The sequence below is a fragment of the Gloeophyllum trabeum genome (assembly GCF_000344685.1).
Source record: "Gloeophyllum trabeum ATCC 11539 unplaced genomic scaffold GLOTRscaffold_00017, whole genome shotgun sequence".
NCBI classification, from domain to species: domain Eukaryota; kingdom Fungi; phylum Basidiomycota; class Agaricomycetes; order Gloeophyllales; family Gloeophyllaceae; genus Gloeophyllum; species Gloeophyllum trabeum.
In genome coordinates, this window is record NW_006920426.1 from 487379 (window position 1) to 502642 (window position 15264).

The 15264-nt window shown below is 52.1% G+C and overlaps 4 protein-coding genes across 4 annotated transcripts; 3 read left to right on the forward strand and 1 right to left on the reverse strand.

Moving 5' to 3' along the window:
* Nucleotides 1–1107: 1107 nt before the first annotated feature.
* On the forward strand, nucleotides 1108–2748 carry GLOTRDRAFT_133414 (uncharacterized protein; the record flags this gene model as incomplete). Its single annotated transcript, XM_007872336.1, has 5 exons — nucleotides 1108–1431; nucleotides 1488–1780; nucleotides 1845–2001; nucleotides 2085–2540; nucleotides 2599–2748. 5 exons carry the CDS (start codon nucleotides 1108–1110, stop codon nucleotides 2746–2748), a joined length of 1380 nt encoding a protein of 459 aa, XP_007870527.1.
* A 1076-nt stretch (nucleotides 2749–3824) lies between these two features.
* Nucleotides 3825–5909, forward strand: GLOTRDRAFT_118131 (uncharacterized protein). Its single transcript, XM_007872337.1, has 9 exons — nucleotides 3825–4214; nucleotides 4283–4462; nucleotides 4512–4636; nucleotides 4686–4733; nucleotides 4797–4962; nucleotides 5014–5195; nucleotides 5261–5336; nucleotides 5395–5490; nucleotides 5542–5909. Exons 1-9 carry the CDS (start codon nucleotides 3909–3911, stop codon nucleotides 5740–5742), a joined length of 1380 nt encoding a protein of 459 aa, XP_007870528.1. The 5' UTR covers nucleotides 3825–3908; the 3' UTR covers nucleotides 5743–5909.
* Nucleotides 5910–6198: 289 nt separating this feature from the next.
* GLOTRDRAFT_141227 (MFS general substrate transporter) lies at nucleotides 6199–13050 on the forward strand (the record flags this gene model as incomplete). The annotated part of the gene is made up of 21 exons (XM_007872338.1): nucleotides 6199–6453; nucleotides 6502–6667; nucleotides 6724–6836; nucleotides 6893–6941; nucleotides 7000–7083; nucleotides 7136–7414; nucleotides 7485–7535; nucleotides 7594–7815; nucleotides 7872–8054; nucleotides 8593–8807; nucleotides 8866–9031; nucleotides 9091–9203; nucleotides 9265–9313; nucleotides 9371–9454; nucleotides 9509–9787; nucleotides 9853–9915; nucleotides 9977–10198; nucleotides 10254–10406; nucleotides 12219–12372; nucleotides 12439–12738; nucleotides 12792–13050. The coding sequence occupies 21 exons, from the start codon at nucleotides 6199–6201 to the stop codon at nucleotides 13048–13050; spliced, it is 3459 nt and encodes a 1152-aa protein (XP_007870529.1).
* A 210-nt stretch (nucleotides 13051–13260) lies between these two features.
* Nucleotides 13261–15173, reverse strand: GLOTRDRAFT_141228 (uncharacterized protein; the record flags this gene model as incomplete). Its single annotated transcript, XM_007872339.1, has 6 exons — nucleotides 13261–13855; nucleotides 13911–14091; nucleotides 14150–14381; nucleotides 14458–14785; nucleotides 14844–15005; nucleotides 15058–15173. The coding sequence occupies 6 exons, from the start codon at nucleotides 15171–15173 to the stop codon at nucleotides 13504–13506; spliced, it is 1371 nt and encodes a 456-aa protein (XP_007870530.1). The 3' UTR covers nucleotides 13261–13503.
* Between the last annotated feature and the right edge of the window lie 91 nt (nucleotides 15174–15264).

Below are 15264 nucleotides of genomic sequence, written 5' to 3' on the forward strand. Positions count from 1 at the left end.
CAATTCCCATATTGAGCCACTGAGAAAGTGTGAAAGAAACCGGACAAAGGTCAAATTTTGTTCATAGTGTTGCCTTGCAAAACATATGAAAGCTCAATGAATAGTGCTGAACAAAGAACATATCCTGTGCCACAATCAGGTTTTTGCACACTCAAAAGTAGTATTATTCTAGTTCGGTTCACCAATTGTGCAATGGACAATCATGAAAAAAGTTTGACCTTTGACCCGTTAATTTCACAGTTTTCTGCATGCTCAATATGGGTGATGTACCCAGTGTATTCTATGTCCTTTCATTTCCTCAATAGACGTGTCTCATTTATTCAGTCAAAAATAATTAGGTGAAGATTACTCCATAATCAAAGCAGACAGTGTGAAACAGTAAAGACAGGAAGAATTAAAGTACTGTAAAATACCACTCCAGGGTAATCGAACCTCAAGCGCGAGAGAACGGCAGGAACGCTATGCCGTTGAGCCATGACAATCTGGCATTTAGAGGCCTTTAACTATATATATATATATATTGTAATAATTGCGTCACAGCCTAATTTAGGCGATATGCACGGAGACCGGAGGGGCGCCAAGGTCACGTGATACTTCTTGAACGGCACCGCGCGGGACGGGCCATCGCCCTAGTGTACGGATTGGAGGGTATCGGGCTTCGGAGTCCTTCCACCTTCCTAGTCCTCCGCATCAGCGATATTCTTGTCAAGTTTGAACTAAGAACGGATGGTTTGGGAGCCTGGCTGTGCGTCCGATGAATTACTATCCTCGAATCTCGGACGCGCAGACATGTTCTCGGCGACCTGAAGAACGCCGGCGGATGGCTATCTGCCCGATTCAATACGTATGGGAACTTACAGGTCAAAACCGTCAAATGCATTCAGGATGCACACATAAATAACTGTCCTGGCAATCATGCATGATGGTGAACGGGAAAGCCTGTCCATCATGATACACGGACCTTACATGCTCGGGGCGAATGTCATCGTGGAGTCCGCCGTGGGGAGTCAACATCTCATCCCCGTGTCTTCCACTTATCTCGCGAGCCAAGACTGCGCTCGAGCTCTGAAACACCTGGACCCCTAGACTGACCACGCTGTTCGAGAGATGATGATTCTGCACCCTTACGGCAACCCACAACACTCGCACTCTCACGCACCTCCGCCGTCCATCTCGGTGACCACTTACTACCCTCCCAAGCTCCCTTCGACCTCGGCCCCAGACGTCTCCTTCGTGCCGAGCTCTGCACTGCGCAAGGCGGGGACGCAACGAGGGGCGCGCGGTCATTATAGTAAACAGGAGGGTAAGGTGACCATTATTCTGTCCGACCAGAATGAAGGCGCAGCCGTCCCGGTGTATACGACTAATGATATCGTGAATGGGTTTGTGTCCATCCACGATCCCTCAGATGTGCTTCATGTGGAGCTGATTGTGAGTATACAACAGAATAGCTACTTGGTATTGTTCTGACGCTTTCTGGATTGCAGATGGAAGGTTACATTCGAATACGAGAAATAGCGGAAGGCAGGCCGGCGGACCAGCTGCTTTTCGGTGAAACGTTGATCTTATGGGACGCCGGCGACGGGGGATTGCCCCCAGTCTTACAATATTTCCGCCGAGCCATTCCGACGCACTACACCGACGACGATAACAAGCGCCACCCCCTGCCGCCGACATACCATATCCGTCTCAACGGCATACCTGGGTTCAATGTAGCAGTGGAGTACTATCTGCTCTTGACTGTTACAAGAAGGGCTATGCTGCGACAGCGGACAAGAAGGTGCAGTCTCGCGTCCTATTCGCCCTTATTGTAGTCGTGATGCTGATAATGCTGCATGTACCAGGATAAGGATTCCGTTTCTGTACAGACCACGCCTGACCCCGAAGACGTATCCGCCCCTGCCTGCTGTGCCGTTCGCCTCACCGTCAGACCCAGCAAGGGTCTTCGTCGGGTCCATGATGCCCCGCGATGATCAACAGCTCAAGCCCATCACCGTCTACGTGAGTATGATTTCATACGTAGGCGCACTTCGAGCCCACGTCTCGATCATGTTCCACCTACTGATGCCCCATGTCCTTTCAAGCTGTGCCTGCCCTCCACCCGGGTATGCAGCTACAAGGAACCAATCCCGTTCCGCATTAGGCTCGCCGGCCCTCCGGAGTCGCTCGCGCCCTTTATGTTCGTTCCGCCCCCCGAATCGTCGATCCACCCCATCACGCCGGACGGCCCGCTGTCTCAGTATCTACCCTCCGGGCCTACGGAGACGGCGAAGGCACTCAAGTCGCTGCGGGGGTACATGTCCAAGCGGCAGCAGTGCGACCTCGCGGACTTGATCCGCATCCGCCTCGACCGGCAGACGTTCGTGCTGGGCGAGACGTCGCTGTGCGCGGACGGGCAGATGTCGACGGTGAAGAGTATAGGTGAAGGTGTAATCTACGAGACGGACCGCGCGAAGAGCTGGCTCGGATGTTCCGGGAGGATTGAAATCCACCGGGAGGTCGACTGCGGGTCGTTTGTGGCGACGCGGTTGATCGTGGCGGTGAGTATTTCTGGATGCTCAGAGGATCTGTGAGTGAGTAGCTGATATTCTGATCTAGGATGCGGTCGTTTTAACCATTGCGCTGCCCGGGAGTAACAGCGGTCGTGCTCCATTCCAGCGGTATCAACAGGCAGTGCCCATACGCCTGGTTGCGGATACTGAGCCAGCCCGTGCTGGGCTTACTCGGATGAAGACCGTGCACTACTGAGGACTATTGGGTCCGCGCTATCCAGCCCGGGACTTCTGTCACGCATGCGCCGGGATCGGGGGCCTTTCTTCCATTCTGGACATTTATTCGCATAATGCAGGGAACCTCACACTCTATCTACCGCATGATATGGACTGAATATGATGAGAGTATGTATGTAGTCCGCTATGAATGGGTGTACTAGTACGTTGGTTGTAATTGTAACGTAGCAAGTGTATCTTGGTTCCGAGTCTGTGGCGTGCGCCTCACGAACAGACGATGTAATCTGTGTGTAAGCGCGTTAGCAACTTGCGAGTTCCTCGGGATAAGGCGACAATGACAGGATATATCCGGTGTGGTATCTTCCTAATATTCCACTGGCAGGAATGGGCGATTACAATAGAGGAAAGCATCACGGTACTCGGTCAGGATAACTGTGGTAGAATGAGACTGACGTCAGCACGGAACTCAATCTCTTCCAACCTCTTTTCCGCCCCATTTAGTTCCATGCAGGGAACCCTTTGCACTGTCTGTGTTTATAATATCTGTACCCCCTCAATACGTGACTATACGCTGGCGGCTGGATGCCATAGGCAGGCGGTGTGTCGTAGTGTAGCACGCGTAGGTTGCTTCTGACAGGTATGCACGTTCACGAGACTATATAATCCGCACATGGATGCCGCAGTGCGAGAGGCAACGCGAGTTCCTCGGGAGAAGGCTTCGGACCAGAATATCCGATGGTGAGGGATCGAGAGGATACCCGACCTTGACCGTGTGGTTAACATCGCAACGTGCAGTATCTTCCGACATCGCCTTCTGAGCTCAGAAATTCCAGAAATAAGCGGTAAAAACCCGTAGATATATGTACCGGTAGCCTTTTGAGTACGAGAACGTAGAAAAGTGGCCGACATATTTTCGCGACCTAAGCTCAACCCGCACCGCAACGACGGGCAAGAACGGAAACAAATGCGGTGGGCGCCGGAGAAGGCCTTCCGGAACGATAGGGCAAAAGAAGCCGGTGCGGCTGTGGAGAACCATATGGAGACGTTGTGGCGTGTACTCATAGTCACAAATAATATCTTCCAGTCATCCAATGTATAACCCGTCTACACCTGCGCGTGCGCCGATACTTAAGCTCTTTCATACCTGACCGTGCCCTCCTTTTCTTTTATTACCATCAGATGTCCACGGCCAGCCTACCATCGTACACACCAGTGCCGGAGCACTTGCACACCCCTGTGTACTCCGAGCTACCCCAGCCAGATGAATACAGATTGGCAGTGACGAATCCGCCGCGTTCGCGCTCACATTCCAGGCAGAGGCCAGCGGCGGGGGGTTTCGTGAAGCAGTCGAAGATAGGCGGCGTGAGTCTGCGTCTCGCGCAGCAGGACGGCGATGCGAGTATGCCAGAATACGGATGTGGGAGCTCGGTGGACGGCGAGGTGACAATCTCGAAGACGGACGGCGTGCAGTCAGTGGAAGTTAAGGTATGTATCAATTGTAGTGTCCATTTTGCGGAGCCTGAATCTCGCTCGCTCGCCCTTGCGCCGGACAGATCGAAGGCTTCTTGCAGCTGAAGGAGATTGCGGAGGGCGGGACCACCTCCGTGACGCTATGTTCAGAAAAGACAACACTATGGAGCAAGCGATCCTCTTCCGAGCCGGGTTCATGTCCTTCGACCCTTCGCTTCAGTTTGACCATCCCGACCACCTTCTCTGACAGCAAAGGCACATATGTACGCACCCTCACTGTCAAGAAGTAATTGTAACTCAAACCCAGTGCAGCCTTTACCTCCCACATATGAGGTCCATCTCTCCGGCCTGCCAGGTTTTCGTGCCAACATTGACTATTCGGTTAGTGTCACTGTGTATAGAAGTGGCAAGTCATCACTCTTGGGACTTGCAAGCGCGTAAGTATCAGAAGGGCGAGAATACATGAGACCATCTGATTTTTTTCAGTGTCAACATAGCCAAAGCCCCTTCATTACCCTTCGGCCTAGGTAATACGTAAGTCAGCCTTTTCGTCTTGACAGGACACTCTCAGACGCCCGGTGATCTGGCGTGCAATAGAACTCTATCGACACCTTTTCTGTACATCCCTCGTACACGACCCGCTGTACCCCTTCCGCCTCCTCTACAACCCACGCCCGACGGATATATGCCTACAGCAGACTGGAAGCTGTTCCAAGGCACCTTGCAGGCGCGAACGAAGGGCGGGAAAGATATAATCTCCAAGGTACACCAGATCATCGCTATTTTGGCGATAATACAACTGAGCGTCATACAGCTTTTTCTCCCCGCCTCAAGAATATTTTGCCTCAGCGAGCCTATTCCGTTCCATGTCACGTTCGCCTCGTCCGCGTTCTCGTTGGCAGCGTTCATGCCGTATGGCCCCATCGTCAGCTTGCTGTCGCCCACTAGGACTCATACGCGTATCGAACTCCTGAGGCAAGCTACGTGTGATGTACGGTGAGCCCAGAGATACCGTCTATGCGATGAAGGTTTGACCTATGAGAATGGATCGTAAATTATAGTAACGATGTTGTCAACGGTACCAAGACGGATATGTGGAGAACAGATAGGATCGGTGAAGGAGTGTTCCAGCACGCCGTTCGTTTTATTTCTTGCGGTCTGTCCTGAAGCTCCACCCTGACCATCTCTTGTTCAGGGTGATGGCCCGGACTGGATATCCTTCAGCGGGCAAATTACCATAAATCCGGACATCAAGGTTGGGGGATTCAAGGCCGGTGGGCTACACGTCAAGGTCGGTCCACATAAGTACATTATTGAGGGTGCATTCATCATTGTACTCCAGGACTGCATCGTTCTGTCAATGGTACCACCGGACCCGAAGAAGTCTCCCTTCGTGGAGCTGCGGCAGGTAGTGCCCATCAGGCTTACCACGGACTCGTGGTCGGTGGTGAATCCTGGTATGACTGAGTCCGAGTACTCGGTGCCTTCGAATCCGGAGGACTATGTCGAGGCGCAGCCCGAGTTAGGGTATTATCAGGATTAGGCTGGCTGGCGAATGCCGATTTTAGATGTATATGGATATTACAAGGACAGTTTAGACCGCTTGCTCGATGTTCGATGCTTCACTGTACAGTAGCACACATACTTACAATATGATCTTGCTCAGCAGTAAAATGATACTACCAGTGCCACTATGATCCCCTGTGGTTCCCGCGATTGGTTGGCTCATTCGGTCCGTTTCTTCCGCTGTGCGTCCAATGGGATGCATCTCCAGAAATTCGAAAGGTTTGGCTTTCAAACTACGGTTGGGAATGAGGAACCCCCGAAATCGAGAAGTTCTCGGCCGGTCGTTGCGGTAGAAGAATCGTGACGCGCGAAGGGTAAGTGTCGTGTCGGTTGCATACGAGATAACGAGATGACTCGACTGTGTATAGTAGCGTATGCAGCACCGCAGTTGCTCCCGAGTCTTAACTAGTTAACCACTCGATAGTGAACTACGATGGCCGCATCCCAGTCGATCCACCTGGAGACGTCCAAACCAAGGTCGGTAGAGACATTGGAATTGGCTGTACGGCAGCCTCTGCCGGGATCGTCATTTTCCGTGAATGTCTTGGTCGAAGAACCCCCGCGGAATACAGAAGATGCGCAGCGTAGATACTTCAGCAGGGATAATCAAGAGACACTCGAAGATGTCATGAGATTGAACGAGTCATCCCTCGCACCCGTAGATAGGGGATTCCGAGCATGGGCATTCGTGAGTGATTCTAAGATCCTATTGTGCTGCGTTCGACTTTTTATATAGATTTTCAGCGCGTTCTTGATAGAGGGGATCGTCTGGGGATTTCCTGATGCGTTCGGTGTTTTCCTCGCCTCGTACCTAAACGACCCCCACTTTCAAGCACAGAAGGGTTACTCTTCGTTATTGCCCTTCATCGGGACGTTATCTAGCGGATTGATATATTTTGCCGGTAAGTATCCAAGATATCCTATTCCCAGGTGACTCAATGTAGTGACGAAGCCATAGGCCCTATTGTCTATTCCGCCAACATTCGCTACCCTTACCTTCGCCGGCATGCCGTGTTCCTGGGCACTGTCATATGCTTCGCTAGCCTTTTTGGCGCTAGCTATGCTAGATCGGTACATTTCTCTGTGGAGATCGGATGGATTCCAGCAGCCTGACCTGGAATTACCAGGTCCAGCAGCTTGTGCTCTTACAGGGTGTCCTGTACGCTATCGGAGGGTGTAAGTCTACAATGACTTGGACTGACTGCCCGTCATCTGATCTCCGGCCGTGTTTCAGCGCTAGCCTATCACCCTTGCGTGTCCTACACATCCGAATGGTTCATGGCTCGACGAGGTCTTGCAAATGGAATTATCTTCGCTGGTGCGATGCAACATCTTAGATGACGCCGCCACAGCGCTGATGATTCATATAGGTACTGCTGTCGGAGGGCTCATATTTCCTCTAGTGTTGCCCCTCTTGATCAACAAATATGGCGCACCGGGGACTCTCCGCATCATGGCTGTAGCTGTCCTTTGTGTTGTGCTTCCGGTCTTCCCCTTCATTAGGGGTCGACTCCCCGAGTCTCGTGTTCATGGACCCACCGCACGATCGATGGACTTCTCTTGGTTAAGAAGTTGGATATTCTGGCTGCTTATGCTGGTTAACGTCGTGCAAGCCTTTGCATACTTCGTCCCCCTCCTCTGGCTACCCAGTACGTTCCACTTGTCCCGTCAGACCTGCGTGTATACCCATTCTCCGCTGACTCCCAGCGTTTGCTACAGAGATACATGTCAGCGACACCAGCGCATCTCTGGCACTGGCATTGCTGAAGGGTACCTCTACTTATTCACTCACCCTAGCGAATTTGTTCACCCTCATGTCGACAACCAGGTACATCGGTCGTTGCCCGTCTCACTATGGGCATGCTTGTTGACCGGGTGGATCCGTGGCTCCTGGCGTCTGCCACACTTGCATGCACGTCTGCGGCGACATTTGTATTGTGGGGAGTCCTCTCGCATAACCTGGGAGGGCTCCTCGCCTATGGTGCCGCTTACGGTTCTCTTGCGTGTGGATGGCCCAGCCTCTGGGCTGGCTTCATTCGCCCAATCGCTCGTATGTACCCTATGTCATATCCCATTGACTCCCGGTACATCTGAAATAACGCATAGGCGACGATCCGAGACTTGTGACGCATATCTTTGGCACCCTGATGCTTGGCCGTGACCTAGGACAGGTCCTGTCCACGCCTATCTCGACATCTCTCTCGCACGGCTCTTCGTCGTCGACATGGCATATCAGAAGCGGGTTCGATGTAGCTGGTGGTCGGTTCGAGAAGATGATCGTGTATGTAGGTACGTGCTTCGCAGGGGCGGCTGTGGTTGCCCTTCTCGGATGGCGCGCGGAGAAAGGCCGTTTGAGCAACACGTGAAAGCCTGAATCAATCCTCCATCGCTCTGGCTGGGTCGTGGCATAGGGTGTATTGTTGACCATGAATACTATAGTTACCCTACTTATGAATTTTGACATCCCGGACCGAGGTACAGAATATACAGAATCATGTGATTTCCTGAAGAACTGATCAAAAGGTTGGAACTTGGAAGATCGGGTCCTTCGCGCACTCCTGCGTCAATGCTCTGCAGCCGCGTACGCAGGGCATATGTATGGTTAATCCTAGCAGCCGGCCCTGGCAAGAGGCTAGAGCCGGTGCCATGGTGGAAAGTGTTCGACATGCAGCCACAGTGTGTCATATCGGGTACCGGTGAGGTAAGCCTGGAAATGACTCAGAAATTGGAAGGACGCGCTCGTCGCCTGCAGTAGGCAAGCAGTAGCAAATGAGGATGGCAGAAATCCAGTCCATTCATTTGGAATCGCTCAAGTCCAGGTCGGTAGAGACGTTGGAATTAGCGGCGAGACATCCTCTACCGGGCTCCTCGTCTTCCTTGAATGTGTCCATCCAGGAAGTACAGCACAATATCGGGCATCAGGGTGAGCAGCGCATAGGCTCGGACTCAAATGGCGGCAGTCAAGAAACAATCGAGGACATACTGAGATTGAACGAGTCGTCTCTGGCACCCGTCGATAGGGGATTTAGAGCGTGGGCATTTGTGAGCGAGACTCATTTCATGACCTTGTGATACCTCTCTTAGTTTGTTTTTGTCACAGATCTTCAGTGCGTTCTTGATAGAAGGCACCATCTGGGGATTCCCAGACACCTTCGGTGTCTTCCTGGCATCTTACCTGAACGACCCGCAATATGAGTCGCAGAAAGACTCATCCTCGCTCCTACCCTTCGTGGGGAACCTTTCCTCTGGATTGATGTACTTCTCCGGTTAGCCTTCATCACGTTGCATTTACGAATGGCTAAATTCCGTAACCCTGCAAATGTAGGCCCTCTGGTTTACTCCGCTATTGTTCGCTACCCCTATCTTCGCCGGTATGCCGTCCTGTGCGGGACCTTGATATGTTTCGTGAGCCTATTTGGCGCGAGTTATGCCAAAACGGTAAAGTTGTGTCGGCAGAAGGCATTGCAGGACTCTTTCGCTTCTAACCCCACGATGTCAGGTCGGGCAGCTTGTGGCCCTGCAAGGCGTCCTCTACGCTGTCGGAGGATGTAAGATTAGCACGTTTTATATTTATCATCTGTATTCTGATTGACTGGGTCTTTCAGCACTCGTCTATCACCCATGCGTATCTTACACATCGGAATGGTTCGTTGCTCGACGTGGTCTAGCCAACGGAATTATCTTCGCCGGTACGAACTCGATGACTAGCTCGAACGCTTCAATAGAATTGACTGTGAATCTAGGTACCGCCGTCGGAGGTCTCGTGCTACCCCTAGTGCTACCACGCTTGTTGAGCAAGTACGGTGCACCAACTACCCTTCGGATCGTTGCTGTAGCTGTGCTATGCATTGTGCTACCAATTTTCCCGTTCATCAGGGGTCGGCTCCCGGAGTCTCGGATTCATGGTCCGACTGCACGATCGATGGACTACTCTTGGCTGAGAAGTTGGATGTTCTGGCTGATCATGTTGCTCAATGCACTACAGGCTTTTGCGTACTTCGTTCCTATCCTCTGGCTACCCAGTGCGTCGCGTTTTTTTGCTCACGTACCGTCTTGTGCCGGTAATTCACCATCTTTTCGGCCATAGCCTTTGCGACCGAGATGCATGTGAAAGATACCAGCGCATCTCTGGCATTAGCATTGCTCAATGGTGCGTTGGTCTATGAAGCTCTCGCTGTACCCGAGGTGTCCAACGTCCTGTCTGTCACTAGGTACATCCGTCTTCGCTCGTCTCACCATGGGTGTGCTCGTGGACCGAGTTAGTCCATGGATCTTGGCCTCTGCGACTCTTCTCTCTACCTCCATTGCGACGTTTGTGCTATGGGGGATCCTCTCACACAATCTAGGAGGGCTCCTGGCCTATGGCGTCGCTTACGGCACTCTTGCCAGTGGATGGTCCAGCCTCTGGGCAGGATTCGCCCGCCCGATCGCCCGTACGCCTTCCAGATTATTGCATCTCTTCCTGTGGTTACCTGATACGGCTTTCAGGAGATGATCCTAGACTCATCATGCACGTCTTCGGCATGCTCATGGTCGGCCGCGGCCTGGGACAGGTTCTCTCGACACCTATCTCGACCTCCCTCTCACGCAGCGTTTCTAACTCAACATGGCATCCCAGAACCGGATTTGACGTTGCTGGCGGTAGGTTCGGAAAGATGATAGTGTACGTAGGTACATGTTTTGCCGGGGCAGCTATGGTCGCTCTCCTCGGATGGCGAGTGGAGAAGGGTTGCCTGCGCAGCATCGAGTGGGGTAAGACTGTCACTACAACATGTTGCGCTGCTTATCCGGAGAGAAGGTGATATAGCAGAGTTCTATTCTCCCATGACAGATGTCCTGCGTTTGCTTACATGTAATAATAATATTAGAGCATATTCGCTGTGGTAATTACCCCAGCGTGGGGCCAATGGGGTCGCTTAAATCCATCAAAATTCCCTTACTTGGGAGCTCCACCCGTAGTAATTACCACCCTCTCTGCTGACCTCCCCTGCACACCCAACCGCACACATTAAGACTCTGCTCGTTGATAGTGGACTCTATTACAGTTTTCCTGAAACTCAGTTGTAAATATTTATCACTATTTATCGCTACGTAGAGTAGTACTGTGCCTTGGCGCTAGTAGTAGTTCACCTGCTCGCAGTATAAATACAAAGAATGTCTCTCTCTCTCTCTCTCTCTCCCGTAGTAATTACCACACCGAATATGCTCTATTGTCATCCCTGCCGCTACATTTAAGGTAGTCACGTGCTGACGTCAATGGAGATGTGTAGTAAGTGTAACAGTATATACTGAAATATAGCAAGTTGCAACGAATGCGCGAAATCGTGGGCTTGTCTAAGTTGTCTTCAAGTTGCTACTTATCAGCCGGTACGTAGACGTTACTGTGGATGTACAATCCACAGTAGCCGCCTTACGCTGGCAAGGTTCTGTAACGGACTGATGCGTGTGGTGCAGATGTACATATGATGTAGATGCGGACTCCGAGGACAGTCATTACGGCAAAAGCAAGCACGGAGAACGAGGGATTACCAGGTATCCTCTCGTCGACCCCTTGTTACATCTGAAGTCCCTTCGTGTATTCTCGTATGTTAGCGTCCGCAACGACGGTGATATGGACGTTCTGTCCTTTGTGTCCTCCGACTCCACGGCGTCTGATCTAGTTGGACACGGACGTACGATCGACCGACTCTTCGTGTCTCCTTTAGCTAGGCGCCTCGATTCTTTTGTGGCTTCAAGGTTGCGACATGGGGCACTTGAAAACCCAACTTATTCAGAGCACAATCAGGCACCATGGCTAGACTATGAGTTCGTTTCAGATACGGACTCCACCGAAACTCGGGCGGGACTGGGACATACCCTCGACACTGTTCTGTCCGCGTCGGGAAGACGTCTCGAACGACTCATCAGCAGCGTCGCTGAAAGGCTGCTCGGAGCAGGGCCCAACGTTGTAGTCGCCCGTCTTCTGTCGCCCATCTTCCGGGAACCGGTCGGCTGTGCCTTCAGATGCGGTGTTGCGAATACGATGATCATGGACCATGGGTGGTGGACTTCAGCCACGGCTCCTCCACTTTTCAAAGTCCTCTTGGAAGCCCTTACGGCGTACTATTGTCCTTCATGCCAACAGCGCATCTCGGAGGCACTTCAGAAGCAAAGGGGCGTTGTTAAAGATTGCAGACGACTAATTAAACATGCGAAGTCAGTCCCTTGTCCTAACCTTGTCCTTACAAGTGCAGCTTGACCAATGCGTGCTTCCTAGGACTGGGACATCAGCCACGAAGCTCCTCGCGATACAGTACATGGCACTGCTTGCATCAGTTATCCCCCTTTTCCGTTCGGTTTTAATCGAACACGGTGCGAATGAAGTTGTTGAGCGCGTCCGAGCGCAAGCATACCTTTGGCGGGATCGCCGCGAGGTCGTAGCTGAGCTCCTTGTTCCATCTCAGCGTGCCCTAGCTTCGCTCTCCGAGAGCACTTGCCTGAGTGTGGTCAAGGAGGTGGACGCTCTTACAGCGTTCGGAGAAAGCAGTTATGCTGCGAGAACCCTGATTACCCGCCCGACGCTACGGCATGTTGATGAAGGGATAGCTATGCTGGTCCAGTTCCTTAGGTATGCCCTACCCCCATCTCTGATTGCGTTGTTCTATTTGCTGAGTATCTGAACTTCGCGTCACAGAGATCCTGCTTATGACCTTCCTGCAGCCCTATGCCTGAGAGAGGTGATTCATAGTATTCTCTGCATGGGTCTATACGTCAAAGTTCAGTCGCATTTCGACCGGGCGGTGATTGAAGGCCTCTGGTGGCAGGCTGCCGTGTCCTCCGATCCCGTCTCTCGGCGGGCCCTTCTGAGATTGTTGAGGGCTATATATGGCATTGCTAAGGTTTTATCTGAGGCCGGATGGGACCCTCCTTCCGATTTGTATGCTGGTCAGACGTGGACATGGCATTGCCTTTGGATGCCTCTGTTTCGATTCAGGTGCGTGATCTATCAGTGCTGCTGATACAAGCTAATGCCGATGCAACTTGTAGGGTACAATTCCCCGACGTTCTCTGGCGAATACCCTTGGATTATTTGGAAGGTCTCTGTACGACCTTCTCGAATAATGGCAACTACGCACCCTATATTGTATTGGATGGTGTTTCTCAGTCCCTGGACGTAGTGCGATTAACAGAGCTCCTACCTGCGGAGGGCCATCGCGGCAAAGCTAGCGAGCGTGACCCAGTGGGAGATTTATTGCAGGAGATCGCTGTTTCGCCGTCGAATATGTACGGTATTCCCGAGTACTGACCTGTGTTGGCATGTACGCAGATTTAGAGACCATGCATGCTGCACTAATTTACGCTGAGGGAATACACCGTCCACCAGTCATTTCGCTCAAAATGACGCTGGACTAGAGTATACAATATGGGGATGCCTCCCAAGCTCGAGATTGCAAAATGTAGAACATCAACAGAACGTGATACTGCTTGTGGTCTCCCAAAGCAGTTCTACCTTGCACCAGGGAGTAGACAATCCAATCGTTGAAGATTGCGGGTTAACATAGTCCGCGGCATCACTCTACTTCCTGCCTTCCATCGTGAATCCACGGACATAGAGTCCTGGCTGGGCCAACACGGTAACGATCGAGAGGCAAACAGCATGTCAAACCTAGGGTCTGCCGCCATGTTTTCTGACGCATCTTCCTTCCGGCGTGCAGGCTCTAATCTCAACACATGCCAACCTAGTCAACACCTACCCACACTAGACCATTGGCCACTCATCGAATGCCCCCTGTCCAAACCTGAAGAAGCTAATGATACCATTATCAACAGCCGCCATCACCACCATCTTCTTCCCCGCTTTCAAAGCCATGAAGGGGTGCGGCTTCCGCGGCTTTATCGGCGGCTCAGCCGGGGCCCTAGAGAGGAAAGGCAGAACACTGTGAAGTATCTGCTGGAGAGTCGAAAGGGACTGCGGTGTTGTAGATGGAACCCCAGCTGGTTTGTCAGGTACGGGTTGGAGTCGTTGTCGAGGTAAGGGAGGTGGTACATCTGGGAGCTCGTCGTACAGGGCCGCGAGCTCGTGTAGGGATGGCATAGGCGTGTTACGGGCGCTGAAGACAATGACAATCATCAGCGTATGACACGACGCCGAACACTAGATCTTACTCCACGACAACAACGTAGAAATCGGGAGGCGGTGGAGAGGTCTTGCGGAATGGGGTAGAAGGCTTGTACAGGTGGTAGAAGATGTGATATGGGGAGCGGGGAGCGGATGCAGGTTTACTTGTCAGATGCAGCGGGGTGCTATGTCCTGAGTGGATGAACCGCATCGACTTGAAGAGAGAAGCTGCATACAGGCTCTTCAACAAAGACTACATCGGCATGGTTATCGCTCAGTGACGCACGGTAATTAGTGTAATGATATAGCCATCCGTCGAGGTACAAAGGCCTCCACCAGTCGATACTACCTCCAATTAGCGCGCGAAGCCTTCGACAAACGCCAGACCATATGCTTTGCAGGGTATTGAGAACTGATCTGGGCGTGCTAGATTGTAAAGGAGGGGGGACTGGGTATGAAGGGCTCGGCGGTTCAGCACGGGTGACAATGTATCCCAGCCGTTTCAGGTACGCGAAAACCTGCATATATCGCGATCACAAGGCGGTGGGATATGAGCATGCGAATGAATCATGGTATAACGAATTCACAACGCGCCTGATATTTTTCAAGAGTCAGATCTTGAGTTCCTATCATTTCAGCGTAAGCTTGCTGTACGCTCATTGGAGGGCCTCGACCGTCGGGATCAGTGGCATCCACCGACTCTGATACTACATCAACCTGCTTCCAGCACCAGAGAGCACCGCGTTCTACTAGGTAAAGAGCTTCCTCCGGAAGTAACTCTAGTCTCTTCTGCAGTTTTGTTTGGGAATCCGCAGAAGCACGCTGGACGAAGTGGCCCATGGAAGTGAAGTGAATTCCTTTGGCCACGGTGACGTGCGCGCGTGCGAGCTGTGGGTACCAAAGCCCGTAGCTCATCGATTTGCTATATAAATGTAGCATGTTCAATAGGCGGGGCACTGTTGTTCGAATATGATCCTCACTTATTGACTCCACGGTTAGCCCCGAGTGCGCCAAACATTGCCGTCCTTGCACGATCCAAGAAGTGAAGCTGCAGGCCGGACCCTCCGCCTGCCTTCGGTTCATAGTCTTTTTCACCCCGCTTGGGGATTACCGGGCGCGCTGCGTTGGGGCCCGACGACGATCTTAAGGAATATGTGATGCTTCAATCAGATCCTCTCGACCTGGGCGACGCACGGTAGTTTTGTCCAGTCTGGTCCTCCGTCCTCCTCCTCCGATGACTGACCGTCGTCTTGCGCTTCATTCGAAGCTGGAGGCGGCAGGATATTAGGCCTTTCCAGGGAATCGTCCATTTGATACTGTATTCCTGCAGTTTGGAACCGTCGAAGTCGAAGAAGGATCCAATCTACAAGTATTGCTTTAGGACCAAGCAAGGACTCCAAA